Below are 27,044 nucleotides of genomic sequence, written 5' to 3'. Positions count from 1 at the left end.
GTCCAACCTGGCCCTGAACACTGCCAGGGATGGGGCAGTCACAGCTTCCTTGGGCAGCCTGGCATCAGCACTGAAGGTCTTTCTGCACGCACAAGTCAAGCTGAGGTGGTACTCAAGAAATTGTTGCTAAAGCTTTAAAAGTCACTTCTTGGGCAATAAGAATCCCCCAGCATTAGGCAGTGAATCTCTCGATTCAGTTTCAATCCCTAAAAATGATCTACTGGTACAGAACTCACAGACATGAGAACACATGAAGGAAATCTGTAACAGCAGACTGAGTCTCTCAGTAGCTATATTGTAACAGGAAGGTATGGAACCCATCTCATCTCTTTTACTCATGCCCTCTCCAAATCCAACGCACAGCAACAAAGCAGGTCATGAGTTTCCTGTAAGAATTGTACCAGCCTATCAAATATTCAAAAGCACTGCAGATGTCTGCAGTCCTTCCTGAAAGCCTTTTTCAGAGCACCAAAGAGGACATAGGAATTAATTAACCGTTTCCAAACATTCCACTTCTATAAACCATCACCTTTCTTCAGATGTTTTTAACTGAAAATGAGTCTGACCCTCCAAGGTTTTCAGTCCTTGATAACTATTAACAGCGTGTTTGCTTAGCCAGGCTTCCAAAAGACTGCATAGAAACCTACTGCTTTCTGCACAACCTTAAGCAGTAGCTATGTCCCACTGAAGCTTTTCTGAAAGCTCCAGGCTGCACATCAGCCACACATTGCACACCAGCCACACACTGCACATCAGGTTATCACTTCCACAAGCCAAAACTGAAATACAAAAACACAGAATTACATGCACTGCATGAAGACCCTCTTCAAAATCATCAGGAATGCCTAGGAATCACTTTCACTTATTAATTTACTCTACCCGCAGCACACTTAGTCATACAGTTAGTGAGTTTTCTTAAATGAGATTTCTTCCTGCCAAACACATCTCCATTTCACAGAGGCATTAGCTGAATACCAACAGAGAGGACCGATTCTTTTTTCAGCTCCAGCTGCAAGGTACCCATCTGAACAATTCTGACAGGCTGAGCTTATGGTATTCCAAGCAATCCTTTATTAATGCCTTAGTTAAGAATCGGGTTTTAGATGCCTGTTTCTAAGTAAGAAACGTGCCAAAGACATTATTTTCCTAATGGAAACTGTACTGGAAGCTAGAAAACATCATACCTATATTTGAAACGCTGTCTTCTTTCAGTTCCTTTGCAATGAATAACATCCTTCCCCACAACAGCAAGGTGCAGCAATCAGCTTGTGCACTACCTAGATGCACAGATGCTGCTTCAAACACATTGCCAAGACTGTAAATTCATTTGTCAGAGAAGATAGAGCTCTTCAAGGTCGCAGCTTCAGCCATCCAAAGGTACACCGCTGCTTTTACATCCTACCAGGCAATAGCTTTTTCACTCTTGCATAACAGGAAGAGTTGCCAGTCACCCGTGCTTCCACCCACAGCCCTGACCGGGAGGAGCAGCCTCCTGTGTGCCCACGCTCAGCTCTCCCATGAGCTGATGGAAGAAGCTGCCAGATCAAACACTCAGAGCACAGCTCAGAGGCTTCTGCAAATACAACAGCAGCTGCTCCTGGAGTCCATGCTCTCAATATCCAGCACAACCAAGACCCTTCTATAAGGCCTCCTATTTCCTTAACCAGGTTTAACACTGCACTCTGCATCTGCTGGCAAAAGGCTGCCTGACAGCAATTTAGTTCTTAGCCTGATAACCAGGGTAGAAGACCCCTTTCCTTAGCATGTCATTTGTCACTGCTTCAGGTGTTAGATGGGGGCTGTTTCAGGCTTCAGGAATCCCCCAAGCACATGAGAAAGTGCAGACCCCACTCAGTTTTACCAGCCTTACTGCAGAAGCCTGTTACCAAAGCACAGCCCTCACAGTGACTGAACACACTGTTGTCACTGGAAATTGGCATTGACACTTTCGCATCTACCACCACAGACTTGTTAGGGATTGAATCAGTCATCGACTCATGAGATTACCACCACAGCTGAAAACATATATTCTTAGGAGCCTTCCTCTTGCACCATGACCTATCTTGAACTGTCATAGAAATTCAACCTGCCAAACAACCCAGTACAAAGTCCATGTAATTGTATCTTCTTAAGTACACCCGCACTTGGCAACAAGCCTTCCACAGATACCTTTTTGTTCATGTGTTGGTTAAGTTTCATTCAAGTCATCGCAGCCTCTTTTTTCCCTGGAGCAGCGACTGGTATTTGCGAAGTCTCAATTTGCTAAAGTAAGCCCAGTCTGGCACTTCCCATTTCAGGAAAGGCACATCCAAGCAGGTGTATCACGTCAGCAGCAGCAAGGCCTGCTATGGATTAGCAGCCTATACTAACTGCAACAGCGATGTCTCCTTAACATTTCTCACTAACTTGATCCATGTTCCATGGCCGAACCAGTTAACTTGGTCTATAATTGCAAGTTTTTCCCCTTCTACCACCTGTACTTTGTCTTGAGAACTTGATCCCTACTTCCATCTTTCCAGCTTTAGTCTTGACTCCTGTGCACACCTCAGATGACCTAAAGTGGAGCAGAAACAGAGCCCTAAGTGGAAAATGTTAGAGAGGCACAATATAACGTAAAGCAGAAGCCATTCTGAATCTTACTTACAAAAAGTCCCTTACCTAGGTCCATCCTTTTATTTTCTCTCTTACCATGACTTTCATGGGTATGTCAGGTCAATGCACTTAAAGAACTAGTTCTGTAGTACACAAAGTAACATTTGATCTGTTACAGTCTATCTGCTATTGCAAATAAGGAGCCATCTACCTGCTTAATTCAGAAACTGAATACAAAGATCCCACAGAACTCGTGTTTATTCACTTCTCAGATTAGAAATGCCCCAGTGATTCTGTTCCAACAGAACCAACATTACTCAATAGTGCACTCTGAAGCTTTAAGCACAAACCAGCTATGACAGCTTTATATTTGTCAGATGAATTGGATGAAACGGAATAAGCCAATTTATACAAGAAAATAAGCTCAGTACAATTCTTCAGTATTTTTCCTATCACTCAGTTTCTGCTTACTCAGGTACTAAATGGTTCAGGTCTGGCTTTTGAGTTTCTGTAGTATGAGAGGAGGTTTATGAACTCAGAGCTACTCTTATTTCCAGCTGCAAAGGTGTTCAAAACACTAGCTCCATTTAAGAACTTCCAGTTTACGGCTGAATTACAACCATTTGGTTAATTTTTGACCCTTTAGCAAGTATCCCATAATGAGTGCATTGCTTAATGTATTTCCAGCAGTCATAACCAACCACCTAATATCTTATCCACGTTTGTCATTATCTGACGTCTAAGTCGACCTAGGTCTAAACAGACTACATGTATTTTCCAGTTAAATATGATGTTTTAAGTACACCATTGTGCCTTTGCAAATATAAGATAATGATTTCTTAGCATTACTTATCACTTAAAGAATTCCTACTTGCTGGAATTGCTTTATAGCTGCCTAGTAAAGCATTACATTATTAGACAACTCAATGGAATTCAGTCCTCATCATGGCTTCAAAAGCTCTTCTGCTATTATAATCTGATCAGTGTAATTCAGCTATTACTCAGCATTGTACACCGGTTTTGTTGATGCAGCAAGGGGGTGGTTTCTTTAAGCTACAGGAAAATAACTGCAAGACTAATCCTTTAGCAACAGCTTCAGTTCCACATATCCCCATCCTTACAGCAAAGCCTTCTTTGAGGTTTCTCATATACAAGACATGACAAACCAGTTCAGACCAACTATTTCAAGTCTTAAACTACCTAACTTCCACACATCAACTGGGTTCCTGCCACTCCAATGACACAAAGCTCATCCTTCCACAAACAGGCAGCTGCACTCAACTGGTTTAGGCCCAGAACTAAGTCTGAATGAAACCACAGGCTTGTTTGGAGATCTGTTTTACAAGTGCATTTGCAGGCTCCATCTCCAATCCTCACTTCCCACAGATGCCTTCACTGTGAGGTAGACCACAAAATGCACAGTCATGAACTGAACAGCTGAGCCTCCAAATACTTCAGGCTTTAAGAGTGACCTAAAATAACTCTACTGGCAAAGCAGAGGGAGCTTCAGAACTGCTACCCCCATCAGCAGCATCTGATGTACCATGCTTTCTGTACACTTACGTTTTTACTACTGAAGCTGCAATCTGACCTTGTAAAAGCTTCTGATACTTGCTTAACAGCAGCAGTGGATGGATAGATATCTCCTCATGGTTGGTTCCAAAACTGTATGCTCTTGTGTCACATTTCTTTCCCAAAATAAGCGCTCTTACTGATGTAGGGCCAGCTCCCACTGTTAGCAATCACGTTAGTGCTTTCAAGCAAGCCTTTAGAAGCACTCTCAGTGTAGTCCTTACAAGGTAAAGTTCAGAGCAGCATTTCCTGTAGGCCCTTTCCCTCTCTATCCTGGCTTATGCTTCAAGTCAGTATTCAGAGTTGTCACCTATCAGCAGTTGTTATGATAGATGTGAGGTGCTAGCAAAGCTCTATTCTTCAAGCTGCCTGCCAGAGCTTGCCTCACCCAAAGCAGCCTGGCAAAGAGATTCACCCCAACCTTAATAAAGAGATACTGAGGAACTAGTTTATGTCTTCTTTTTTCAACATGAGAATAAGCCCAGCAAGACAGACCTGCATTATTACAAAGTATTTCCAAAGCCCATTGAAATCCACAATTCAGAAAGTTGCCAAAGAAAGGGGTTTGAAATGGATGAAATTCTTGTATTTGATTCATAAGCCTCTGTTAATGTTTGGCACAGCCACTACAGCTGCCAACCCATACCTCAAAATGCATATGCCCCATTCTAACACGGGGATTCCCTTGTAGCAAGGCTCATTTATGGAGAAGAAATTGGACTAACTTCCTGGTGTCTTTAGTTTGGAACAAGAACTTCATCAATATGAGGCACGAGAAGACAAGCAAAGCCTGAATTCAACTGGATTGGTCAATTTAAGCTAAGTGCAACTGTTGAACTGAGCCCTCCCCTCACTGGAGATTATTCTTAATAGCAAGAACTTCCTGTCCTTTAAGGTGTTTTCTACATTTCCTCCCTACCCATCAACCAACTCACACTGATCCCCTTTTCCACTTGCACAGTGCTAGAGAATGCACTAGTTCAAACCTCAGTAATACATCTCTTGCTCTAAACCTCTGAGCTGAGAAGGGTGGCTACAGATGCACCTCACTCTTGTCCTTCCATACAAACCCAAGATACTTTTCTGAATGTGTTTATTACCTTGGGCATCCATTCACCTCCTGTTTCAGTTTCCTACTTATCATCAGCTCTTTCATGCAAGTGTAAGCATTAATACAAGCCTGAGACACCCTGAAGATCTTCTGGAGAAGCTCTGTCTATCTCCATCATTAGCTATTAGTGTAGAGAAGGAAACTCATCAGAAGGCTCTTTAAGAAGATGAGGGTAATAATAAGGTAGCGGCAATCAGTTATTCCAACACTTAAAAGTACAATCACAGGCAGGAGAGAACAGAGTGTATCATATGGACAGCAAGCCAGTCACTTCAGGCTTTTTACTTTAGGTTCCTGCCTGAGTTTCAGATCAAAAATCAGACACAACTGATCCATAAAACAACTAAAACTCATTTCCAACTAACCAGCTTCAACATCACCAACTTCTTATCTGTAACAAAGCAAAAGGTAACAAGCTATTACAGCTAAGTCTTCAAATAAGTGAAGATACCAAATTCTTATGGACCTTTTCATGTACTACTCCTTTTTACATTGCACTTCAGTGGCTCAAAGTACATCTCAATTCTTCCCACTGAACAATTATTAGGCCCAAGTCAAAATGCTTCTCTTCCTGCTCAGCCACAACAGCTTGCTCTCCATCCTTTCTCATAAATCCCATTATATCATTCTCGTAACAACAGCTCAGAGAATGCAAGAAGATCCAGTTTCTTTGCTACATTTATTATTGCAGTTATTATCCTGCAACAGTTAGAGCCAAGTGAGCATCTGACAAAGTCCTAAAAAGCATCATTGTCTAAAACCTTCTCCAAGCTCATCAGCCACAACTGATTTTAGACATGACCCAACAGTGCAGGAATTCTGGAGATCCGCAAAACCTGATGAAATAATAAAGCTCCAAGTAGCAGCCAGCAGCAAAGTCAGCTTGATCCCTGCTTCTGATCTGCATACAGATCACAGTTCATTGGCAGCTCTGTTTGCTAAATGAGGCTCTGAAGGTGTCCAACTTGAATGATAAAGCCTGGTGAACTTCTCATAAAGCACCAGGTTGGAAGGGGCCTCAAGGATCATCTGGCCCAACATTTCTTGGTAAAGCATTAGATGCCTCACCACCCTTGTCCAGCCAAATCTTAACAGCGTCCAGTGTTGGGGAATCTACCACTTCCCCTGGGGAGATTACTCCAATGGCTGATTGTTCTCACTGGGAAAATATTTTCTTTAGTGTTCAACTGGATTCTCCCCAGGAGTAACTTGCACCCATCACTCCTTGTCTTTTCCATGTCCTGGAGTGTTCAGTTCAGAGTACAGTGTCATTTCTGTAGTTCAGCTGACAAGCGACTCTTGCTGTTCAGTACTATGCCCTATTTGTCCTGCTAAGCCCATAAACAAGCTGAGGCAAAGTTCCAGTTCTGAACACAGTATTTACACCAAACCCCACTTTTTCTATTGATAAACAAGCATCAGACCTAGCAGCTGGCTCAACATTTCCAAGAAATAATATAGGATTTGGCAGATTTGTTTGGAAAGATAATCCTTGCAAGTGATTACAGGATCAAGCATTCAATCAGACTTAAGCATTCAATACACACTCTGTGTCTGTTTACAAACACCTGGTAGTAATCACTTGTTCTAGACAGAAAGGAACAAGAAAAGGAGTAAGAATTGGTTCTGAAGAGCCAGTATTTCTTTCTAGGTACCTTGAGACAAATGTTACCTTCAATTACGTGACAAAGAATGGCTATTATCAGAGGCAGTCACCCACACCTGCAGCCCTGGTTCAGACAAGTGGCACTCCGCCATCCCTGTTCCTCTCCTCACACAGCTTCAGCTGCCACACAGACCACACTTAAACCAGGAGAAACACCTATGCTTCAGCTCATGCCATTAGGAAAATGACCTGATTTCTGAGGCTTCCTCAAAGTAGCCCAGTTACCTCGTTCCTTGTCCTCACACAGGCAGCAAGCTCCGCTCCCAAGCAGGTCCTTCTCTGTCACATAAGATTATGAGCATTTTCCTTACATTGAGGAAAACCTTTGAAAAGCAGCTGAAAGTTTGTGGTTCCTTTTCAGGTTTGTTGTGATAAAGACTTTAACTACAGAGATATGTGAGGATGTCCGTTCATCACCCGCACAGCAAACAGCGAAGGCATAACAAAAGCACAGCACAGAGCCTGGTTAAGGCTGCTGCTAACAGAAGACAGCACAGTTATCAAGATGATCAAAACTTAGAAGCCATTCACCAAGGAGCAGTGAAAACAAACTTTATTGCTTTTAATATCAAGATCAATCAGCTTTATATTAGAAACTAACTGTAGTATCAGTGGCTATCAGAGACCTCAATCACCAGAGCCCTTCAAGGAAAGGCTTCAGATGGGCTGAGAACACCAGGGGTAAGCACCTGGTGTCCAATTGACAGTGCTTCCCCTTATCAACACCACACAGAATCACAGATTTGTTTAGGTTGGAAAAGACCTTTAAGATAATAATGTCCAACTGTTAACCCAGCACTGCCAAGCCCACGCTAACCCATATCCCTTAGTGCTTGTGCCAGAGAGGTGGTCACCCCTTTTGGTGTCACCAAGCTTTGCCAGGAGATCAAACCCTGAATGCAGAGCGGTCCATCCACTGTGGGATGACAGATACAGGTTCACTGGTGACAGCCGCAGTAAGCTCTAAGTTAGCACTTAGACCAATTCCTACATTTCCACCTGGATGCCAGCACAAGAGATCACCTTTGACATGCTGAATCCTTGTTCCACAGGATTAGTACTTGTCTTTAATACATGCTCAGGCATAGGTATATTGCTTGAAGTCTGCACAGCCTGTGCAGTTACTTGACCTAAGTGAGCATCAGTCAAGAACTCCAGAGCCTCAACCACAACAGAATTAAACACAGAACTTGCACATAATACAGTAATTTTTACACATCTTCGGGGAGTGAAAAGTCCCTTTCTTTTCAATTCTAGTAAATATGAGCTGGTACTGGCATTTCAAGAACACATGCTCCAAAATTAGCAGCAGCAGTTAACAGCATGCATTTTTAAAAGGCCAACACTGCCTAGCAATAAGACAGAATGTGTTTTCATTAAGCATCACCTAGAACTTGAGACCCAAGTCATGTGGAAGATGCTTTAATTTCAGAGAAGAGCATTCTTTACTTAACTGATCAGGGGTAATACTAGTCACTAACAATATGCTCAGGGAAGATGCTCACAAACTGAGCAGCAGTGAGTTCTTTAGTGAGGCTTCTGTAATCCCATTAACTAATAGCTACCTGGAATAATGTCCTAGCAACAGATCTGTCTCAGATGTTCATTGCATTCCAAAAGACACAAAAACAAAGAGCACACTTCCTCCTGTTCACGTACTCTGATTGCCCATCTGTAACACAAGTTAGAAATCACATTACCTTGTATCTGGCAACAGAGAACTTGGTTTAAACTTCACAACTCTTTCACCATTACAACATTTCTGTGCTACGATGCATTTAGAATATCAACATGATCACCACAAGTTTTAGGAAGGCCATAGCCAGAACAACGAGATGGAAAAACACTTGCCAGAAATGCAGCACAAAAACACAGGGTCTGCAGCAGACATACCAGTTTGCTCTGTCATTTCTCTCCACTGAGCACTTTCTCAATAAACTAAAAACATCCCAGTATGTGCTCTGAAACCTGAGGATTTGAAAAACAGGGTACATCAAACTTCCAAGCAGGCTTAGCTTCATTGCAAGCAGAACAGCAAAGAACACTCACAGATCCACCCTACAAGACTGTGTTCTGCTCAAAAGCACTTAACACCTCAAGTTGCTAAGCCCCACACATTCCCAGCCAGTCCCATGTTCTAGATTATGATTCTCCTTTACTTACTTTACTTTAAGAGATGTCCACTGATCCAAAACAGCCACTTAAGGAAATTCACACTCAGTGGACTTGTTTCCCTCCATTCCCCCCAGCACAGATTGATTCAGCCAGTCCTCTGCAGTACCATTGCTTTGATAACTAGATGTTTACTTCATAGGCAGTATCATTACATGTATTTTCCACAGCATGGCATGGTCCTCCACACCCACTGACAGAAGGGGGCAAATACAGAGCAGACCAATCTCATAGTACAGACTGAAAAGACTGAGTGCAAGGACACCCACTCAAACCTACTCAAGCACTCACACATCTATCCGTTTGGGATAAATCAGCGTTTTCCAGAGAATGTCAAGTGTCCAATGCAAAACTTCACTGACTGGTTTGGCCAACAGGTGCTCCCATAAGTGTGCAATTAATCTCAACAATAACAAATTACCACAGTCAACCATTCATTAAAGCATTACTTAAATTATACCATACCAAGCTGTCAACACAGAGCAGCATTAGCATAGAACAATATGACTTCAAGAATGTGGTGCTCCTTTCCTTTAAGCCCAGGACACAGCACACAGAATCACAGGATCAGCCAGGTTGGAAAAGCCCTTTAAGCTCACCCAGTCCAACCATTCCCCAGCACTGCCAAGGCCACCACTAACCCATGGCACTGAGGCCTCGTCTCCACAGTGTGTGAACACTTGCAGGGACGGTGACTCCAGCCCTGCCCTGGGCAGCCTGTTCCAATGCCTGAGCACCCTCTGGGGAAGAAACTGTTCCTCAGCTCCAGTCATCACCCTCACAGTAAAAAACTTCTTCCTCCTATCTAACCTAAATCCCCCTGTTTCGGTTTGAACACACCACCCCTGGTCCTATCACTACAGTCCCCGATGAATTGTTGCTCTTCAAAGTAATTAACTAATTACTTATTTTTTTACAGTGAGCCGGTTTCTGAAAGGGCAGAACTTGTCAAAGGAGGTGATGGGGTGGAAGGACCCTCCTCTTTTAGCAACAGTGAACTACTTGTTACAGGCTCACCCACTCCCAAGCTATACTCTCAGTGAAGATCTGTATCCATTGTCAGCAATGTTCATACATTTTTACTTCACTTTACCAAAAACCTTTCACATTCCTAGTATTATTTTCAGCTATATCTGAACTGGGAATCAAGCGGCACATCACCTCAGTCTGAACAGAAGCTGAAGGGAAGGCCCAAAGAGCACAGAAATATCACCCTCGAGTCACAAACTTACCTGACTAACTTACCCTGCAAGCCTCCTGACAACAGTTTTACGAAGCCTGGTTATTGCAGTTTTCCCCAAAGACTGTCTTAGTACTGCAGCTACTTTATTCATTATTAATCAGGCCTCAGCTGCTTCAATACATCATTTACATAAGATTAGCAATAGGCCAACTGTCAGCAAATACTTTATCCTTTGCTCAACGTAAAGCCTTCACCTCCTAGAGAGCAGACACAAAGACTAAGTTAGAATGTTTGTTTCTTTCTACCCAAGTCAGTTTGGCCACTGGATGAAAACCACCATGTTACAGCAAACCTCACGTGCAAACAGGAAAAGTCACAGAGTCACAAAGTGCACCACTAAATGGGATCAGAATTAGATTTGATATCTCAGTTATTTCAATCTGAGGTCACAATTTGTCATTAGCAAGGTGCTTTACATATTCCTTCCTACAAATCCTCCCCTGTCACACTGCACTTGAATGCAACATAAATAAAAGCAACTTGATTTATTGTCACTCCTCCGTTCAGGAAATGAACGCAGGACTCTTTCATTTTAAACACTTCAAAGCTAACTGCAAATTAATACAATTCCTGACAAGTAGATGGAAGATGCAAATTAAACAAGTGCCACAGCCTACTTGTAGCTAAAAATCTTTGCCTTTAAATCAGATGCTCATTATGGTACACTATATATCAATGGCTAAATACAGAAGTCAGACTTAAAGCTGGCAGTCAGAGGGACCAGAAGCAGAACCGAGTCCAATGTCAGAGCCCTTCACAACACTCAAACAGACGAAAATGGTATTCTGGAAGCCTTCAGAATTCCCCTCAAGTTCTGTCATTCTGGTTTATATCCCAAAGTCTCCCAGGAAGAGCTGCTGGTCTGGAAGCATTACGACAATTTGCTGCTGCTTATTTCCAGAAGCTAACAGCCTGCAACCATCCATGAAGTCTGCTAGAGTAAAACCAACATACACTAAGGCCTCTATATTGCAGCCATCACCCCCTTTTCAATGGCCTGTTTGTCCTGCTTTGAAGCGAACACTAAGGAAAAAAAAGGTTCTTTCAAGTTTGAAAACCACTACCTATTCCATGCCTCAAGTATATATAGTTATCTTGACCATTAAACTCTATTTGTACAGCTTCATAGGCATTACTTACTTACAAGCTGCATGGTTAAAAACTAAACCCTGCACTCTCCCCCCAGGTAATGACTTCGCATCTCACATTTCTCATCAGCATAGAGGTTTCTATCTGTCCACCTTTCCAAGGAGAACATTACACCTCATACAGGTCTCATACACAACTCCCATGCACTCAAATTCCATTTGTTCTCTCTTTTTGTTGTGCTCAAGACAACTATGTCCATACAGAAACAGTCTGAGCAACTGATAGAATCACAGAATGAACTAGGTTGGAAAAGACCTTGAGATCAAGTCCAAAATGATTCTAGCTCCAGGACCAGTAGCAACCACCAAATGGGCTTTCAGATCAGTCCTGGGCCATGTAGAAGTGCTTATGGAATAGCTTGGCCACAGCATTCAACACATAAATCCCACTTTGGATGGCAACAACTGGCTCTTACAAAGAGTCAACATTTTCAAGACCTTAGTAAACTATCTTCTAAGACTCATAATTTTATGTTCTGCTTGAAAAGGCTGGACTATTATCCAGCTATCACTTAACTATCACTGCTTTTGATTTGAGTCTGTACAAGACAGTGGTACTCCAGTACTTTGGCAATACAAAACCTGAAGGCCATAATCAGTGTTGCTACCACTCCTGCTGGTTTTCAGAGCTTTATGGACATTTAAACCATGTCTTTTCCAGTTTAAGCCTACTGCACTCATTCTCCATTTTAGCTTTTTATACTTCTAATGCTTCAACAAGCACCTGATATGCACACAAACATCTTTTTCTTCAATCCCGACATGGTCCTCCCAGGACAAACACACACCCTAAGAACAGAAGTGAAGCTAACAGGGATTAACCCAACCAGATCAAGAGTCACAAGATAGTAGAGGGGGGTTCTGGAATCATGTAATCACAGAATAGTTAGGGTTGGAAAGGACCTTAAGTTCATCTAGCTCCAACCCCCCTGACATGGGCAGGGACACCTCACACTATAGCTTTCTCCACACACATCCCCAGTGGAAGCTGTATGTTAATGACTGTACAGGGAATGTGTTCCCCAGAGGTCCTCCCTCTGCTGACATAGCTTTTTATTGATTTAAAACGTTAAGAGAGGCAGGCAAGAGACTAACACTGAGGGAATAGACACACTTCATATTCAGGCTATTTAACCGTTTCTCAACACCCAGCTGTTTCAGAATCTGCTGGAGAACACATCTCAAAACTCATCCCATTTAAAACTACAAGACTTTCTCAGCATACTCGAGCCAGCTTCAGCGTAGTTAGCTCAGGTGTTAACAACACTGATAGCACACAACATCATTATGGCCTAAACATCCTGTACACAGCCCATTAATAAGTCCCACAACCTGCATGAGACCTCTGCATTAACCTAAAGAGTTGTGTGCCAGCTTCAATATGCCACATGAGCTTTAAGGTCCCTTCCAACCCAAACCAGTCTGTGATGCTATGAAATGGATTAACATGGCACAGTAACAGAGGTCCCTCTGACAGCACCTTTCACTGAAATCAAGGAATATCAGAGGACTTCTCAAGTGGCTCACCTTAGTGTTGCTTTCTTCCAAGATGATAGTAATTGCAGTCAAGTTTCTAGCAGGTAGCCGCTCAGCCTGAATAAACTACCTTATTGACATAGTGATTTAAAGCAAAACCCATCTGCTTTGCTCACTGCAGTTTCTGCTGCTCTGGAGGCATGTATGCATCACTGCAAATTCAAATGGCACATCACATCATTCACTAGCTAGAACTGCACAGTCAACTATCATACATATTCTACCTTTACCATACAGATAAGGGCAATGTTTCAGTTTAAGGATGGAAAAAAAACAAAAAACAGCATGCTTTGAAAAAGTATTTTTCCAGAGGCGGTTTAAACACCATGAAGAACAACGAGACTACATTAAAACCATATTACAGTGACTAAAATCACAGGATCATGGAATGATTTCAGTTGGAAGGTTCCTTAAAGCTCATCCAGTCCCTACAGGCCCTTGTCCAAAGCCCCTCTCCAGGTTTCCTGAACCCCCTTTAGGTGTTGGATGGAAAAGTACATAAGATCAGGGCCCTCCAATTGTTTCTGTTTGTTGCTGGCCAGTGTTAAAAAACATATAATGCCCTATTCTAAAACCTTTTGTCAGACAAATGGGAAAGGACTAGAAAGCAAGCAATTAGTACATGCAGCTCACATCAACCACCACAGCAATTAGCAGCATAAATCAAGCCAGCAATGCGCTAACTTCATTCACTCTATGATGCAGGAAGCAAGATGTTCCAGTAAGCAAAAGATTCCTAGCACTGTCTTTCTGTAAGCCATGTAGCAACCCTGACTTCAGCTAAAATCCTAGCTTTAAAATGCATGAAGCAGTTACCAAGGCAGATGCTCACTGTAAATATTTGTGTCCTGCCTGGCTAGCAGTGTTAGCAGCTGATTAACACCATCACTGCCTCCTTCAGGGGGTTACACACCGATGTATTCACAGCATCTTTGCCTCAAGCAAGCTGTGCCCTTTTGGCCAGCTCCACCCCACTCGAATTAGGTTTTTTCAAGAGAAGGCAACAGCAAGATCCTTCCACCCATCAACTAATGCACTGTTATCCATCTAGATGCTATTCCATGCTGTAATCTCACAGCAGCGTTTCTGAAGCTTAATTAACGCAGGTTGAAATTAGTCTTATTTTGCATGAGAAAAGTAATGAAATGAGACTGAATAGATGAGCTGCCACAGGGTAAAGGAATAGCTTTCCAGAGCTTGTTTCTATTCCATCCTGCTTTCATTTATTTAACTCCAAGAGTGAACCAACAGCAGCTTCAGGTTCAAGTAACAGGACTGCCACAGAAAAGTGATAAACGACTCTAGGAGAGCCCCAAAGCACTAAGGCTGCAGCTATAGATTTTCTTCACATAGAGCATACCAGTAGCATTGCCAAGTTTCATGCAAAGGTTCAGCTTCATGTCATGGACACCATCCCGTGCAGAAGCTTGCCCTGAGATCCACAGAACTTTTTCAATCCCAAATTCTAAGAGCAATCTAAGCCAAATGTTCTCTGAGCAATGTCTTTTGTAGGAAAACTACTATTGAGCCTATAATCACAGCATCAAAAAAGAAAGTAATCCTATGAAGACTTTAGTGTGTATTAAAAGCACTAACAAAACATTACTAGAAAAGCATTTATAAACTCTATCACACCTTTGATTGATTTTATGCTCAGGAAAGCAAAGGAGCATTACTTTTCTTCACTGTCATTATTCCTTAGTTTTGATGGCTGACACTTGCACCTGGGGAACACAAGCAGGGATACTTTCTCTCCAGGAGCAGAGCTGGTGCAATTCATGACAAAAAGATTTGCAGCTGCTTTATCAGCATTCTATCAAATGCCATACCTATCAAGATTTTTTCAAGCTATCATTCTATGTTTAGTGCTGAACAGTGGAGTTATCCAAATCAGAGATATACAGCCCATCTTTCTCTCAGGAGCTTGATGCCCATTTCGAACTATGCCTCCAATACTATATAGAACAGCAGGCATGAGGATGTATGGCAATTTAGCGACCTCCTATCTGACTTTCACCTATTTATCTTATTGCTTAGTATCTCTGAGGAAATTCACTGCTATCTCCCTGCTACGCTCACCTTCCATGTTAGCACAAATCCATATGCCAGCCACCTCCTTATTTAAGCATCCTGAGACACTTGCATTAGTAACCAAGCAATGCACAAAGCCCTGCTGTGGTTCACAACTGGTTAACTGGGACACACAGACATTAGCCAAGTGAAGTGGTATACATTTAAATGCCTGCTGTCTGGACACTCAGAGTGCCATGCTTTTGGCATATTTCCTCTAGAGAACACGGTTGCTGTGATACCTAAAAGATGGGCTCCTGGCTGCTCTGCTGAGCACGGGAAGTGGCACCAGTAAGATATAATGGCAATCACACGTTTGTACACTACCATACATTCAACAGAGTAGTGAGAGTAAGTTACAGCATGACTACAAAATCTTGTAGCAGTGACTATATTGATGCATCTTATGTTATGTTACTGGAAAATACAGTTGTAAACTACGCATACAGTGGTGTAAGTGAACAGAAAATTTACTGTCAGGAAAAATTTCATCTGCAGCTTTAGTTCAATAGAAAATGTAAGCATCACCAAGCTCAAGTCAAAGTGGGTTCTCTACAGGTTTCATGTTAACTTGCATGAGCATTAGTTTGGTTGAGGCTCTAAACGCTCCTTCAATCCCTTCCAAACTGCTCTGGATTCCATTCCAGTAAGCTTAAGAGGCCCTTTGCCTGCCTGTACAGCCATACAGAAGGCAAACTTACCACAATAGCTGCCTAATCATTAGGCTGACATTCATTAGCCAACTATGCAAACAAATAAGGCTATAAAACAAGACAATGAAATTACCCATTTCACACACACCTCAACCCTGCGGCTTTAATGCTTGCTTCCTGAAGTGGTTAACTGAAGCTTACTTCAGCAACAAGAAAAAGGAAAACTCAAGTCATTCACTGGGTTTGACACACACTGACAACTTAACACACTTTTATTTGTACACTTACACAGGCCCTACAGACAGTATTAGCCAGAAACCTGGCATTAATGAGGTTGAATGTGCATATCCTGATTAACACATCTGCTTCCATCCACCCACAAGAGGACATTAAATACTTCCAGAGGGCTTTCGAATTGCCAGCTGCCCAAAAGGGATTCACTCCTAACAGAGGAACCTGACTACCTCTCTCTTTCCACCTTGGAACTCAGAATCTAAAGCAAGCTTTCTAACTAGTCGCAGATCCCTGGTAGCCCAAACCCATCTGAGCCAGACAGCACTGGAGCCTTATTTCCAATATCAGTCACAAGATCCTTGCAGCATTTACAACCTTATCACAACTACGGAAATACAAATTAATTGCAAACAACTTGGGATCAAAAGCTCTGTTCAGAAGACTAGGAAATAGTTGGAAAGTTTTTTCCATACAGATGGAACAGAACTGAAGTGTTCCCGATTTCGTAAAATCCTGTTTAAAGCTTAACCTCATTGCTCCAAAAGCATTTCAGTGCCCTGTACCCACAGACTGAAGAGTTTATTGCTGCACTTGAACTATATCTTCTCACCGTGTTTGAACACTAAAACAGGTTCAGCAATGAGGTTCAATACCAATGACTTCAAACAGCAAAACATAACCACCACTTACTTCACCATGGGGACTCCCTGTGTCTATCTCTCCATAGAGAGATGACTTCCATGAAAGTATATTTATATTCTAATGGTACAGAATTCCAGAAGTCTTTAAGTCAAACAACAGCAGCATCTCACAACTGGTCCATATCTAGCACTATCTTTGCTCAATTATTTCAAGTTACTGTGAGAATATAAGAGAAGAATAGGCACAGTTTTCCCTCAGTATAGGTGACAAAGCACAAGCAGTGCTGGAAGGCAGTCAAGGACAAAACCTAATACTACAGAATACAAATCTCTTATTCTCACAGATATTCAGATTATTGAAGCCTTTTAATTCAATACCTTCCCAGAACAGAGAACTTTATCCACTGTGGTTACTAAAGAATCATTTTAGGTTTCTTCCCCACAAATGATGTAAAGCTCTGTGTGCGTGAGTCAAAGAATACCCTGAAAAAAACAAACTCTCCAGAAGCAGATGTTTGCATCTGTCAGCAAAAAGTCACACAGCTGAGATGCAACTGACTTCTCCATCTCAGCTAATACGACTTTGGGAGCTTATGTTACCCCTTCTTCAAAGATATGCCAAAAATACCAGCACTGCCATTTACCTTGCTAACTGGTAAGGACAAAACCAATTCCTGATTGTTACCCAGTAAAGAACAAGGTATCCCTCAGTTTGGGCTGAAGTTTTTCAACTGCTTGGCATTATTAATGGCTTTAAACTTAAAGAGGGGGAATTTAGATTAAACATTAGGGAAAAAAATCTTCACTGTGAGGGTGGTGACTGACAAAAAGAGCCTTTGTTTGGGGAGCTGGAGTGACTTAAAAAAAGAAAACACTTTTTTTGTGTGTGTGCTTGAACTTTTTGAGGATTTTGGCTTTAAGAAAGAATGACGAGCTGGGCTTGTTCAGCCTGAAGAGAAGGCTCCTTAAGGGGAGACCTCAGAGCAGCTCCGGTGCCTAAAGGGGCTCCAGGAAACCTGGAGAGGGGCTTTGGACAAGGGCCTGTAGGGACAGGACAAGGGGAATGGCTTTAACCTGCCAGAACAGGGGAGATAGAGATGAACTCTTGGGCAGAAGCTCTTCCCTGTGAGGGTGCTGAGGCGCTGGCTCAGGGTGCCCAGAGAAGCTGTGGCTGCCCCATCCCTGGCAGTGTTCAAGGCCAGGTTGGACACAGGGGCTTGGAGCAACCTGCTCTAGTGGAAAGTGTCCCTGCCTGTGGCAGGGGTCGGAGCTGGATGAGCTTTAAGGTCTCTTCCAACCCAAACCAGTCTGGAATGCTATTCTGTGATTCCCAACCTCCATCATTTGCCAAAGAAAAAGTGTGTTTTGGGTTGGATTTTTTGTTTCACTTACAAACATACCATAGTCTAACACTTACAAGTGCATCCCTTAATTATTAACAGTTAATAACATACATCATATTCCCACATCAGTTTTCACTACATGATCCAAGATTCAAACAACCTGAAGTTAAGCTACGGGTACCTTCAGTGCTGGATAACACAGTATTTCTCATAAGGTGTAAACACACTCCACTTCAGCATCTACGTCACCTTTCAAACATGCAAGTGCCATTTTGTACTTCACTAAGCACAATGCAGAACGTAAACAAAGCAATCCATGTTACAAGGTATGCTGCCTCTCCCAAAGTGCTTGAGATCAGCCAAAGCAAAGCACATGTCCAACCCGCTGCCTCACTGAGTGCCCCCTCTTCTTAGGGAGCAAGACTCATTTGCCAGTTTAAATAGAATTAAAAGCAGTGATCTGTATACACAGCAGCATGAACCCTTGGTTCAGCATTACTGCATGCTGCTTTAAACTAATCCCCCAAAGCAAACGGTGGGAGAAGCCTGGCATGCTCCTGAAAAGCCTCAAGCCTCACAACACATTTGTTCCATCATCAGTTAACCCACAGCATGTCTCCTTCTTTGCACAAGGAAAAAAGTTATCCTCAGCAATTAATGGTTTAAGGCTTTCCTCTGGATTTGTAACTTGCGTGCCACTCCCTCAAAGCATTTGATACATAATCATGCAGCTTTTGCTGAGTGAGAAGAGTGACAAAGCACGGATTAAGAGGAACTTCAGCCAGGAATTTCAGTCACAACTATCAAACCTAACTTGGCAGCTAAAGTTAGGGACAAGCATTTGAATTTTCACTCATTGACATATTTTCACTTACCTTCCTCATTGAAAACAAAGGTCTTTCCATGTTGATACTAGCCACCAAAACTACAAGGTAGGTACTGCATTACATCAATCTGTCCACACTGAAAGGTCACAAACGGCAAGATGGAATGCTACCTTTTAGTTAGGTTAACACACAACTTGGTCCACAAAGTCAGGTATCACAAAGAGCAGGAAAAGGCATTAAGAGACTTGTTCCAAACGTATTGCACTGGCTCTGCCCAAGTCAATGCTTTCCATGTATATGCATGCTCAGTACTTACACAGATGCATTTATGCACTGGGTAGAGATAATGGGTTCAGATTCCCTACCTCTGAATCACACAGACTGAATCCCCCAGCAAACAAACACAAAGGCATATTCCCAGCATGCTCTGCTGTTGCCTTCTCTCCCAGGAATCTGAAGCAAGATGGCTCTCTGGAGAATCAGCTTCAGCCTTTCAAATTTCATAGCTTGATCCAAATTACACAGGCAATAGCACAGTGATAACAATAGCTTCAACAAGGTGATTGTTATTAAGGTTTCACAATGAAACTCTTATGCATTACTTGGAGGGTTTTCCAGCTTTGGTCATTTATGCCTAAACATCTGAACTATACCATAATTTTTTTGATGTATGGAAACATTACAACATATTCCCAAAGAAATCCCCTCCCCAAGAGCTTGGCTTATTTACTTGCACAGAGGTCCCCAGCTGCTGGATCCAAGTCTGCTTCAACAGAATAGCTAAGAAAAGGGAGTGACTGGTATTCAAATAGTTTTCAGAGTGATCCAAACCATCCTAGGATTTCCAAGTTGTGGCTCTGATACAACCTTATGCCAACTCTTGTACTACAATCAGCTTCTGCTCCTAGTCATGAGCTCTCTACATCTGCAGGAAGGCTCGCATTATTAAGAGGCAGCTACTACGCAGCAGTGATGCACCCTCACCTTATCACTAAGCTGGCAAGTTAAAGCAAAGTCCCATGTTTTCAACTAATAATGATATCCTTTCCACATTAGGAAGCCAAAGAAGGTTGCTCATTGATGTGCCTGTCATTTTTCTATCATCAAGCAGGAGAGAACAAGCACATTAAGCAGGAAAAAGGGCTGTGGTCTTATATTTCACAACAGAGAACAATGTTCTTGGAGGATATACATTTTTCAACTCAGTTGTCTCATACACTTCAGCAGCCACAGAAGTGTTAACATATTACCTCAACTCCAAAATTGAGTATAACTTCTCCTGTAAGACAGTGCCATGATAGCATTGAACCCCCAACATGCTCAACACCAGCATTTAAAGAGCTGCAAAGTTAAATGGCTCCAAGAAAAGAAAGGCCATAAGAGGCAATAACACCAAAGTGGAGTCCCACATCAGGTAACATATATGCCTCTAATGCATCAGATGCTTTTCCTCCACCCTAAATTTCTTTCTTTGCAAGAAACCACACCTTTAAAAGTGACTGAACAAGAAAATAAAGCAAGATTTATACCTCCTACCATTCGCTCCCACCCACCCTTGTCTGGTGTAGGATCATCTTTGCACGGTCCTGAACATGTAATTTCCAAGCATACAGGTTTCGTATTTGCTCTAAGACTTCGATTATTCCTGGAGCCACCATTTCAAAACTCAAAGCAGTAATCACAATCTACTTTTCAATTTTACATTAAAAATAGAATAGGAATCACAAAATGAGCTGGAGGACAGCAATTCATAACTGAGCAATGGCTGGTATGGCATCTGTAAGAATTAAAGCACAAATTCCCCTTCGATTAATACATAAAATCAGATTTCCTGTTTGGGATGGAAAGACACACTGAAGCCTGTGTCTTTAGTATCTCTGCTTTACTAGTGGAGGATTCAAGTTATCTCCCAGTTAGGAAAACACGCTTCAACCCTGCAGTGAAGCAGAACGTTTTTTGATGAGCTTGCTAAGTGTAAAACGATAGCAAACTATTTCAGATGCTCCACACTTGCTGCATTAGCATCTGTTCAGAGTTAAGTACATTGGCAAAAGTGTCTTTATATAATAGTAGCCAAGATAACATTGACATTGGTGAATTGTTTTAAAATCCTTTCATGTAGCATTAGAAATTACGTTTTCCACTCTCTTTCCTTGGATTTGCATCATTTGGAACATTTTATAACAATATAGTACCAGTCTCAGTCTGGATGACTGAAACTGGAGCTGACATATTCAGTGCTACCTACCCCTACGTATCTAAATGCACACCTTTAGACCATCATACTTTGAAACCTCCACATGCCTCCAGTATTTTAAAGACCAAATTCACCTTCTCTTTATCCCATTTCTAGGCACACAATATTCCTGATATAAGAACTGCTTAATACTGATCACGTTCTGATGCATCTACCCACCAAACTGAGCTCATGAACTACAGAACACATGAAGACAGGTTTTACTACAGTTAACAGCCTAAATAATAATATCTAAAACTGTTTGGCTACTTCGTATGAATTTCATATCAAAACAGAATGGAAATACATGCTTTTAAACTACTGACTTTGCAAGTCTGTTAAACAGGAGAACCTCAATGTAACCAGTTCTCCAGTGAGTTAAAAATAATGAACTAATCTCACTCAGAGCTCTTTTACCCAATATCGCAACTAACTTAGAATAATATAAGGAAAAAAAAAAATCTCTGTGCAAAAAACATTGCCATGTCAATTGCAGACCCAATGCAGAAGCATTAGCACTTGCTCTCCTAGGTTTCGATACAACTCATGTACTTGAACATCAAAAACCTCTGCTGCTGAAAGGCCAGTTTTGATTTCACATTATTTCAGCAGTCTAGCAAGTATGTCCAAACATTCCTATAATCAACTCAAAACCTAAAGAGTTTACATTGCCAATGAAATCTAAAGTGTTGGGAATCATCATAGAATGGTTAGTGTTAGAAGGGACCTTAAGTTCATACAGTTCCAACCCCCTGCCATGGGCAGGGACACCTTCCACTACAGCAGGATGCTTCAAGATCTGTCCAACACTAGAACACTGGCAGGGAATTTGGGAGGACAGTGCCATTCCATATGGAAAACAAAATTCTGAGACCAAGCAACAGCATCTCCACTGAAATAAGTTTTAAATTGCTTTAGATTCCAGCTATGATCTCCTCCAGAGCTGTCAAGCCTCTCTTGAGCAGAAAGGTATCATCTGAGCTGTTCAAGGAGCACCTGTTGACTGGAGCTGCAGCTTAAAGCAACCTGAACTAACAAGACTTCTTTAATGGGTACAGTTCTCATTCTGCTTGAAGGAACTACTTCAACAGGAAGTTATTTAACATTTTCTCATGCCAGCCCCATGCCAACCACACCACAGCTGCCAGTGAAAAAGCTGAGCACCTTGAACTCAAAAGGTTCTGTGGTTTGGGGAGCATTATTACAACACTAAACTCTTTGCAGCAGAACTGGAATCAAACAGTCACAACAGAGATAACTGTTCCCAAGTTCTTACTCCATGCAACAAGGCATCATCACACAGTTTTACAAGCTGGAATCACTGAGGAACAGATAAAGGAAGTTGTTTGGGCTATTTTAACTACATGCAATGTTTAATATTTAAGAGCTGAAGAGCCCTCAGAACAGACAAGACTTCAGATACACACATTTCTAGATAAAACTTTCCCATGAATCACATGCACTGGTTTCATGACTCAAGTGTCCAATCTAAGCAAATTGCCTGCACAAATTTTACTCTGCTTTGGGAACACATTTGCAGGCTGCTATTTTGGTTTTCAAGTCTTTGTGACTGACAAATGAACTGAGCTACACTTCGGTAACACAAATCATTAATACATGAAAAGAGTAACACAAGTCACACTGTGAAGATAACATGCGGTATTTCACATCCTCCTTCCACTTCAGCTTGGCTGTATCACTGTATCCCAAGCATCTGATTCAAGAAACACATTTATACCACATAAATATGTATTATTTGCCACCTAAAAAAAAAAAAAAAAAAAGAAGTTCCCCGAAGGCATCGTCTATCCCGCAAAATCCAAAACACAAGGCAAGAAAGTGACTGGGGTACCTGTGCCATGTCCTTCCAACAACAGGAAAGGACACGTTTCTATCTCTTTGGTGAAAGAGGAGAGCACAAATGACCCTCAGAAGGGAACAACCCAGACTCCAGGAAGCTAAAACCGCACGCCACAACTTCAACAGTGACTAACACAACAGAGAATACGCACATACCCAGTCGGGTGCAGAGACTTAGCTGGGGAACATGTTCTTTAATAAGTGACAGGCACTGCCAGCCTCAGTGACTCACTATACAAGACACTAAAAGGGGGTGTTTGCCTCCTCCCCCCTAAAACGTTAACATTATGTCTATTACGCCTGTGTCTGTCTATTAAACATTATGCCTATCTATTCAAGCTTGATCTGGCTCTGGAGCAGTGCAACAGCAGCCTTTCACGCAACAATCCCAATAGCAGCTTTTCCATCAGGACTTTTTTATCACATATAGTTTAAGGACAAGCAGGCCATCAACACAAGATGTTTTCAAGCAGCTCTGTGCTTCAGCTGCTGTACACCACACTCTGCTAGCCTGAACCCCTTCCGAAATAGTGGCAGGCTATTTCAGTAGCTAAAGCACACAATGCAAAGCTTATGGAGTTCTCGTGCAAAACAACTCAACAATTTCTTCTTAAAACAGATGTTCTTGGCCAATTCCATCCAATCTCTTTAACTCCAGAGAGAGTTAAGAAAAATACCTGCAGACTTCCCAATCCTGACTATTTTTCCTCTTATTTTGCACATCCTAAGCAGTTTGCGAGTCTCCGTAGTGCTCCTTCGGGGACAGAAGCACATAAATCCAAGCTTAGAAGACTGTTATCTCCATCTTGCCTCCAAACCTGTTCTCACACCGCTGCGCAGGCACAGCACCGCTCTGTAACCAGCTGCACATCCTGCGTACCCGCCGCTAAACCGCAACCCGCACTTTACACGTCTTTAAATCACAAACCGCACGGAGCACCGAAGAAAACCTCATTTCCCCCCACCCCTCTGCAGGCAAAGCGAGCATCCCGCTTTCCCCACCACAGCTCAGTCCCAGCAGGACCGCAGGCAAGTAGCAAAACAACTTCTCCCCACAGCGCCGTGCTCTCAACACATTCACCTCTCCCTCGGCTGCGGAGGAAAACCCGCACCGAGGGGCCGCGCTGGGCATGGGGACCGATGGGGACCAGGCCAAGAGACCCCTCTACCGCCCGATAAAGCCTGGACCGGGTAGGCGGCTGCTCCCAGCGAGCCAGCACTGCCCTGCGTGCAGGGCCATGGCATGGGGGGCTCCCCTCGCCGCCTCTGCCCCGCTGCCCGCCGCGCCGGAGTCGCCGTCTCACCTTCGATGGCGATGACATGCTCGCGGATCTGGTTCTGCAGCACCGGCTCTTCCACCCGCTCCAGCAGCTCGTAGACGGAGTAGATGTTGGGGTGCACCGACTCGAAGCGCTGGATCTCGGCCCGGATGGCTGCCGAGTTAGCCAGTTGCTGCTGGTAGTTCATGGCGCGGCCGCTCCCCTCCGCCGCCTTCCCTCCGCGCACCGAGACCCCCGCGTAGGCCGGCGGGCGGCGGCGGCGAGGCGGGGCGCGCAGCGGGAGCAAGGGGTGGGGGGGAGCGCCCCGGCCGCCTCACTCACCGGACCCCCCGCCCCGAGCCGGCAGCAGCCCTTGGCCTCGCCGCCCGCAAGGGAAGCCGCCGCCGTTGCCCGCCCGCTGTCACTTCACGGCAGCGCCAGGGTAGCGCGACCCGGCCGGCCCCGGCCCCATGGAGCCGCTGAGCTCCCGGCCGGCCCCCGCCGCCTCAACTCCACAGCGCCCGCTCCACGCCGCCCCCCTCACCCCCCGCGCCGGCAGCCAATGGCCGGACCCGCCTCAGCCTCACGCAACCCCCCCCGTCTCCACGCAGGCCCAGCCTCGCTCTCGTGCCCTGCGCGCCGCACGCGGCTCCGCTCTCCGCGGGACAACCGGCGCCCGCAGCCCCCCCCCAACCCACACGGACCCCAACACCCCTCCTCCCCACCGTCCTTCTCCTCTCCCCGCTGCACGCTCTTACGCAGGCCACGCCTCCGGGTACGTCACCGCGCAAGCCGATGGCCACGCCCCGCCCCGCCCGCTCGCCAGCGCTGTGTCAGCCGCATAGCACTCTGGGAAATGTAGTCTTGGGGTAAGCGGTTGGGGGGCACACGCTTAGGTACCGCGTGGGGCGCGTTCATTCGCCGTGTGACGGCGGGCCCGGGCACTCCCCCGGCTCCATCTGCCACCTCCTTCTGCCGCCTCCGCGGCAGGGCGAGGGCGCAGTGGCTGTCCTGTGGGTGGCCCCGTGCGCGCAGCAGTGCACGGCATGTGGAGGAAGACCCCCGGTGCGGGACGAGGCCGTGGTGCGGAACCTGGCGGGGAAGGCCCTCACAGAGGAGCCGAGCATGGCCCCGTGGGCTCCCCGCGCTTCTGCTGAGCCCCTCGCCCCCGCTGAATTCTTGGAAGTGATCCGGCTACGAGGTTTGTGCAGAAAGACCCGTGGAAGGGGTGCCCGGGGGGGTTATGGAGTCTCCCTCTCTGGACACATCCTGCGTGAGCTGCGCTGCCTGGCCCTGGTTGGACTGGAGCATCTCCAGAGGTCCCTTCCAGCCCCAGTGAGGCTGTGAAAGGGCTCTATCTGGGTTGCTTACAGCTGCAGGGGTTGCAATAGCTGTGGCAGGGCTCATAAGTCACTGACCTGTGCAAGTCGTAGCTGTGCTTTGTGATACATCACCGAGCGCGTAAAGCGCTGCCTTGCCCTGCAAGCTTTGGCAAGACTCCAGCCACAGTCCCAGCAGCATTGAAAACATCAGTGTTCTCAGTCAAAAAACCTGGAATAAGCAGAAATATCTCATTTACTCCATACAAATTGTGGTCTAATGAAGCATCTCTGTCATTAAGTTTTATTAAGAGTATCATCTGCAAGCCAGCTATGTGCAGAGTTGACCATTCACCTCGATGAATCAGTTTTTAGCATCATTTTATGGATTTAAACTCCAAAGCTGTGATGTGGAGCAAACTTCAACACAGAAAACAGTTCAGCACAAGGGGCAAAGCAGTTGATGTCGTCTACCTGGACTTGTACAGTGTTCGACACTGCTGCTCAATACATCAGCATTATTCCTGAGGTGAGCAGTTGGGACCAATTTATGCCATACATGCAGTAACTAGTATCTGATGGGTAGATAGTCCCTGTAACACTTAGGCATTAAGCTTCTTGATGCTATGGCTCATATCAGAAAACAAACTATAGCGGTTACAGGGGAAGCTGTGATACAAGATTGAGGTTCTGGATACTACTGAGTGTGTTACTGGAAGAATAGATGTGCCTATTAAGAGCAAATAGCTTTCACCCTCACATGAATATGAAATGAGCTGTGTATGTCAGCAGTGAGAACTGGGATGGGGCTGAGGGATCACTGGAGCCTGACTTCTCTGTCTGGGTCAGCGCCTCTGAATTCATAGAATCACAGTTTTCAGTTACCAAAGGGAGCTTATTGTTCCCTAGGTAGTCACTTCCTGCAAATTTTCCCATTCCAGTCATCAGTTTGGGAAGTCGTTAATTCAAGCTGAGGGACTAAAGCTTTCTCAGTTCCAGGTGCTGTACTACAGCAGAACAGCTCATTTTCTTCTTCAAGCTCTTCTGCTCATTGGAACAGTTGAGGGCGAGAGGGCAAATATGGTCGCAGATATCTGTGTAAGAAAGTGGGGAGAATATAGTTAGTCCCTGCTTCCACTAGGGAGTGTCACTCAGGTGTTTGTGCTGATAAAAACCTGTGAACCTTAAGAAGCTTTTTACTTTCATTTACCTTAAGCTGCTTGGATAAGCTAATGGTATGTAGAAAGCTACTACTTGAAAGCTGTAATTCTCCCCTTTTGCTCCCTCTATTGTGATCTGGAGCAGAAGCTTTTCCTTCCAGAAAATGCCAAAGCGAGCAGCAGAGCAGAGAGTTAGGCAATAGCCTCTGTTGTATGTGGGGCTGATTGTTTCCGCTGCTGCTGTACACTTCGTATTCTTCCAGCTCTACAATTTGTGGCAGGCTCAGATGTAGAAAACAAGTCCCAGAGTAGTCTAAACTGTAAATGAATGCAACTACTGCCCACAAATAGTTGGAGCATTAAAACCCTGTGTTAGTATAAAGCCTTTTTGTAGTACTCTGA

The 27,044-nt window shown here is 44.0% G+C and overlaps 1 protein-coding gene across 5 annotated transcripts in view; it reads right to left on the bottom strand.

Annotated features, from left to right (window-relative positions):
• AGAP1 (ArfGAP with GTPase domain, ankyrin repeat and PH domain 1) overlaps positions 1-24,722 on the bottom strand; it is a 327,230-nt gene extending 302,508 nt beyond the window's left edge. For 2 of the 5 annotated variants that reach the window (XM_061459922.1, XM_061459932.1), the window contains exon 1: positions 24,209-24,722. In XM_061459922.1, coding sequence (XP_061315906.1) covers positions 24,209-24,371 — 163 coding nt within the window. In that variant the 5' untranslated portion in view covers positions 24,372-24,722. Of the gene's footprint in view, positions 1-1,184; positions 1,452-24,208 lie in introns of those variants that run through there. The other 3 variants (XM_061459942.1, XM_061459962.1, XM_061459952.1) reach the window with 2 other exon arrangements.
• Between the last annotated feature and the right edge of the window lie 2,322 nt (positions 24,723-27,044).

This window comes from Pezoporus flaviventris, unplaced genomic scaffold (genome assembly GCF_033815535.1).
Source record: "Pezoporus flaviventris isolate CSIRO_AGI_PZ_B2104156 unplaced genomic scaffold, CSIRO_AGI_Pfla_v1 ptg000001l, whole genome shotgun sequence".
Lineage (NCBI taxonomy): Eukaryota > Metazoa > Chordata > Aves > Psittaciformes > Psittacidae > Pezoporus > Pezoporus flaviventris.
Note: the sequence above shows the minus strand (reverse complement) of the source record. Positions and strands in the feature narration are given on the sequence as shown.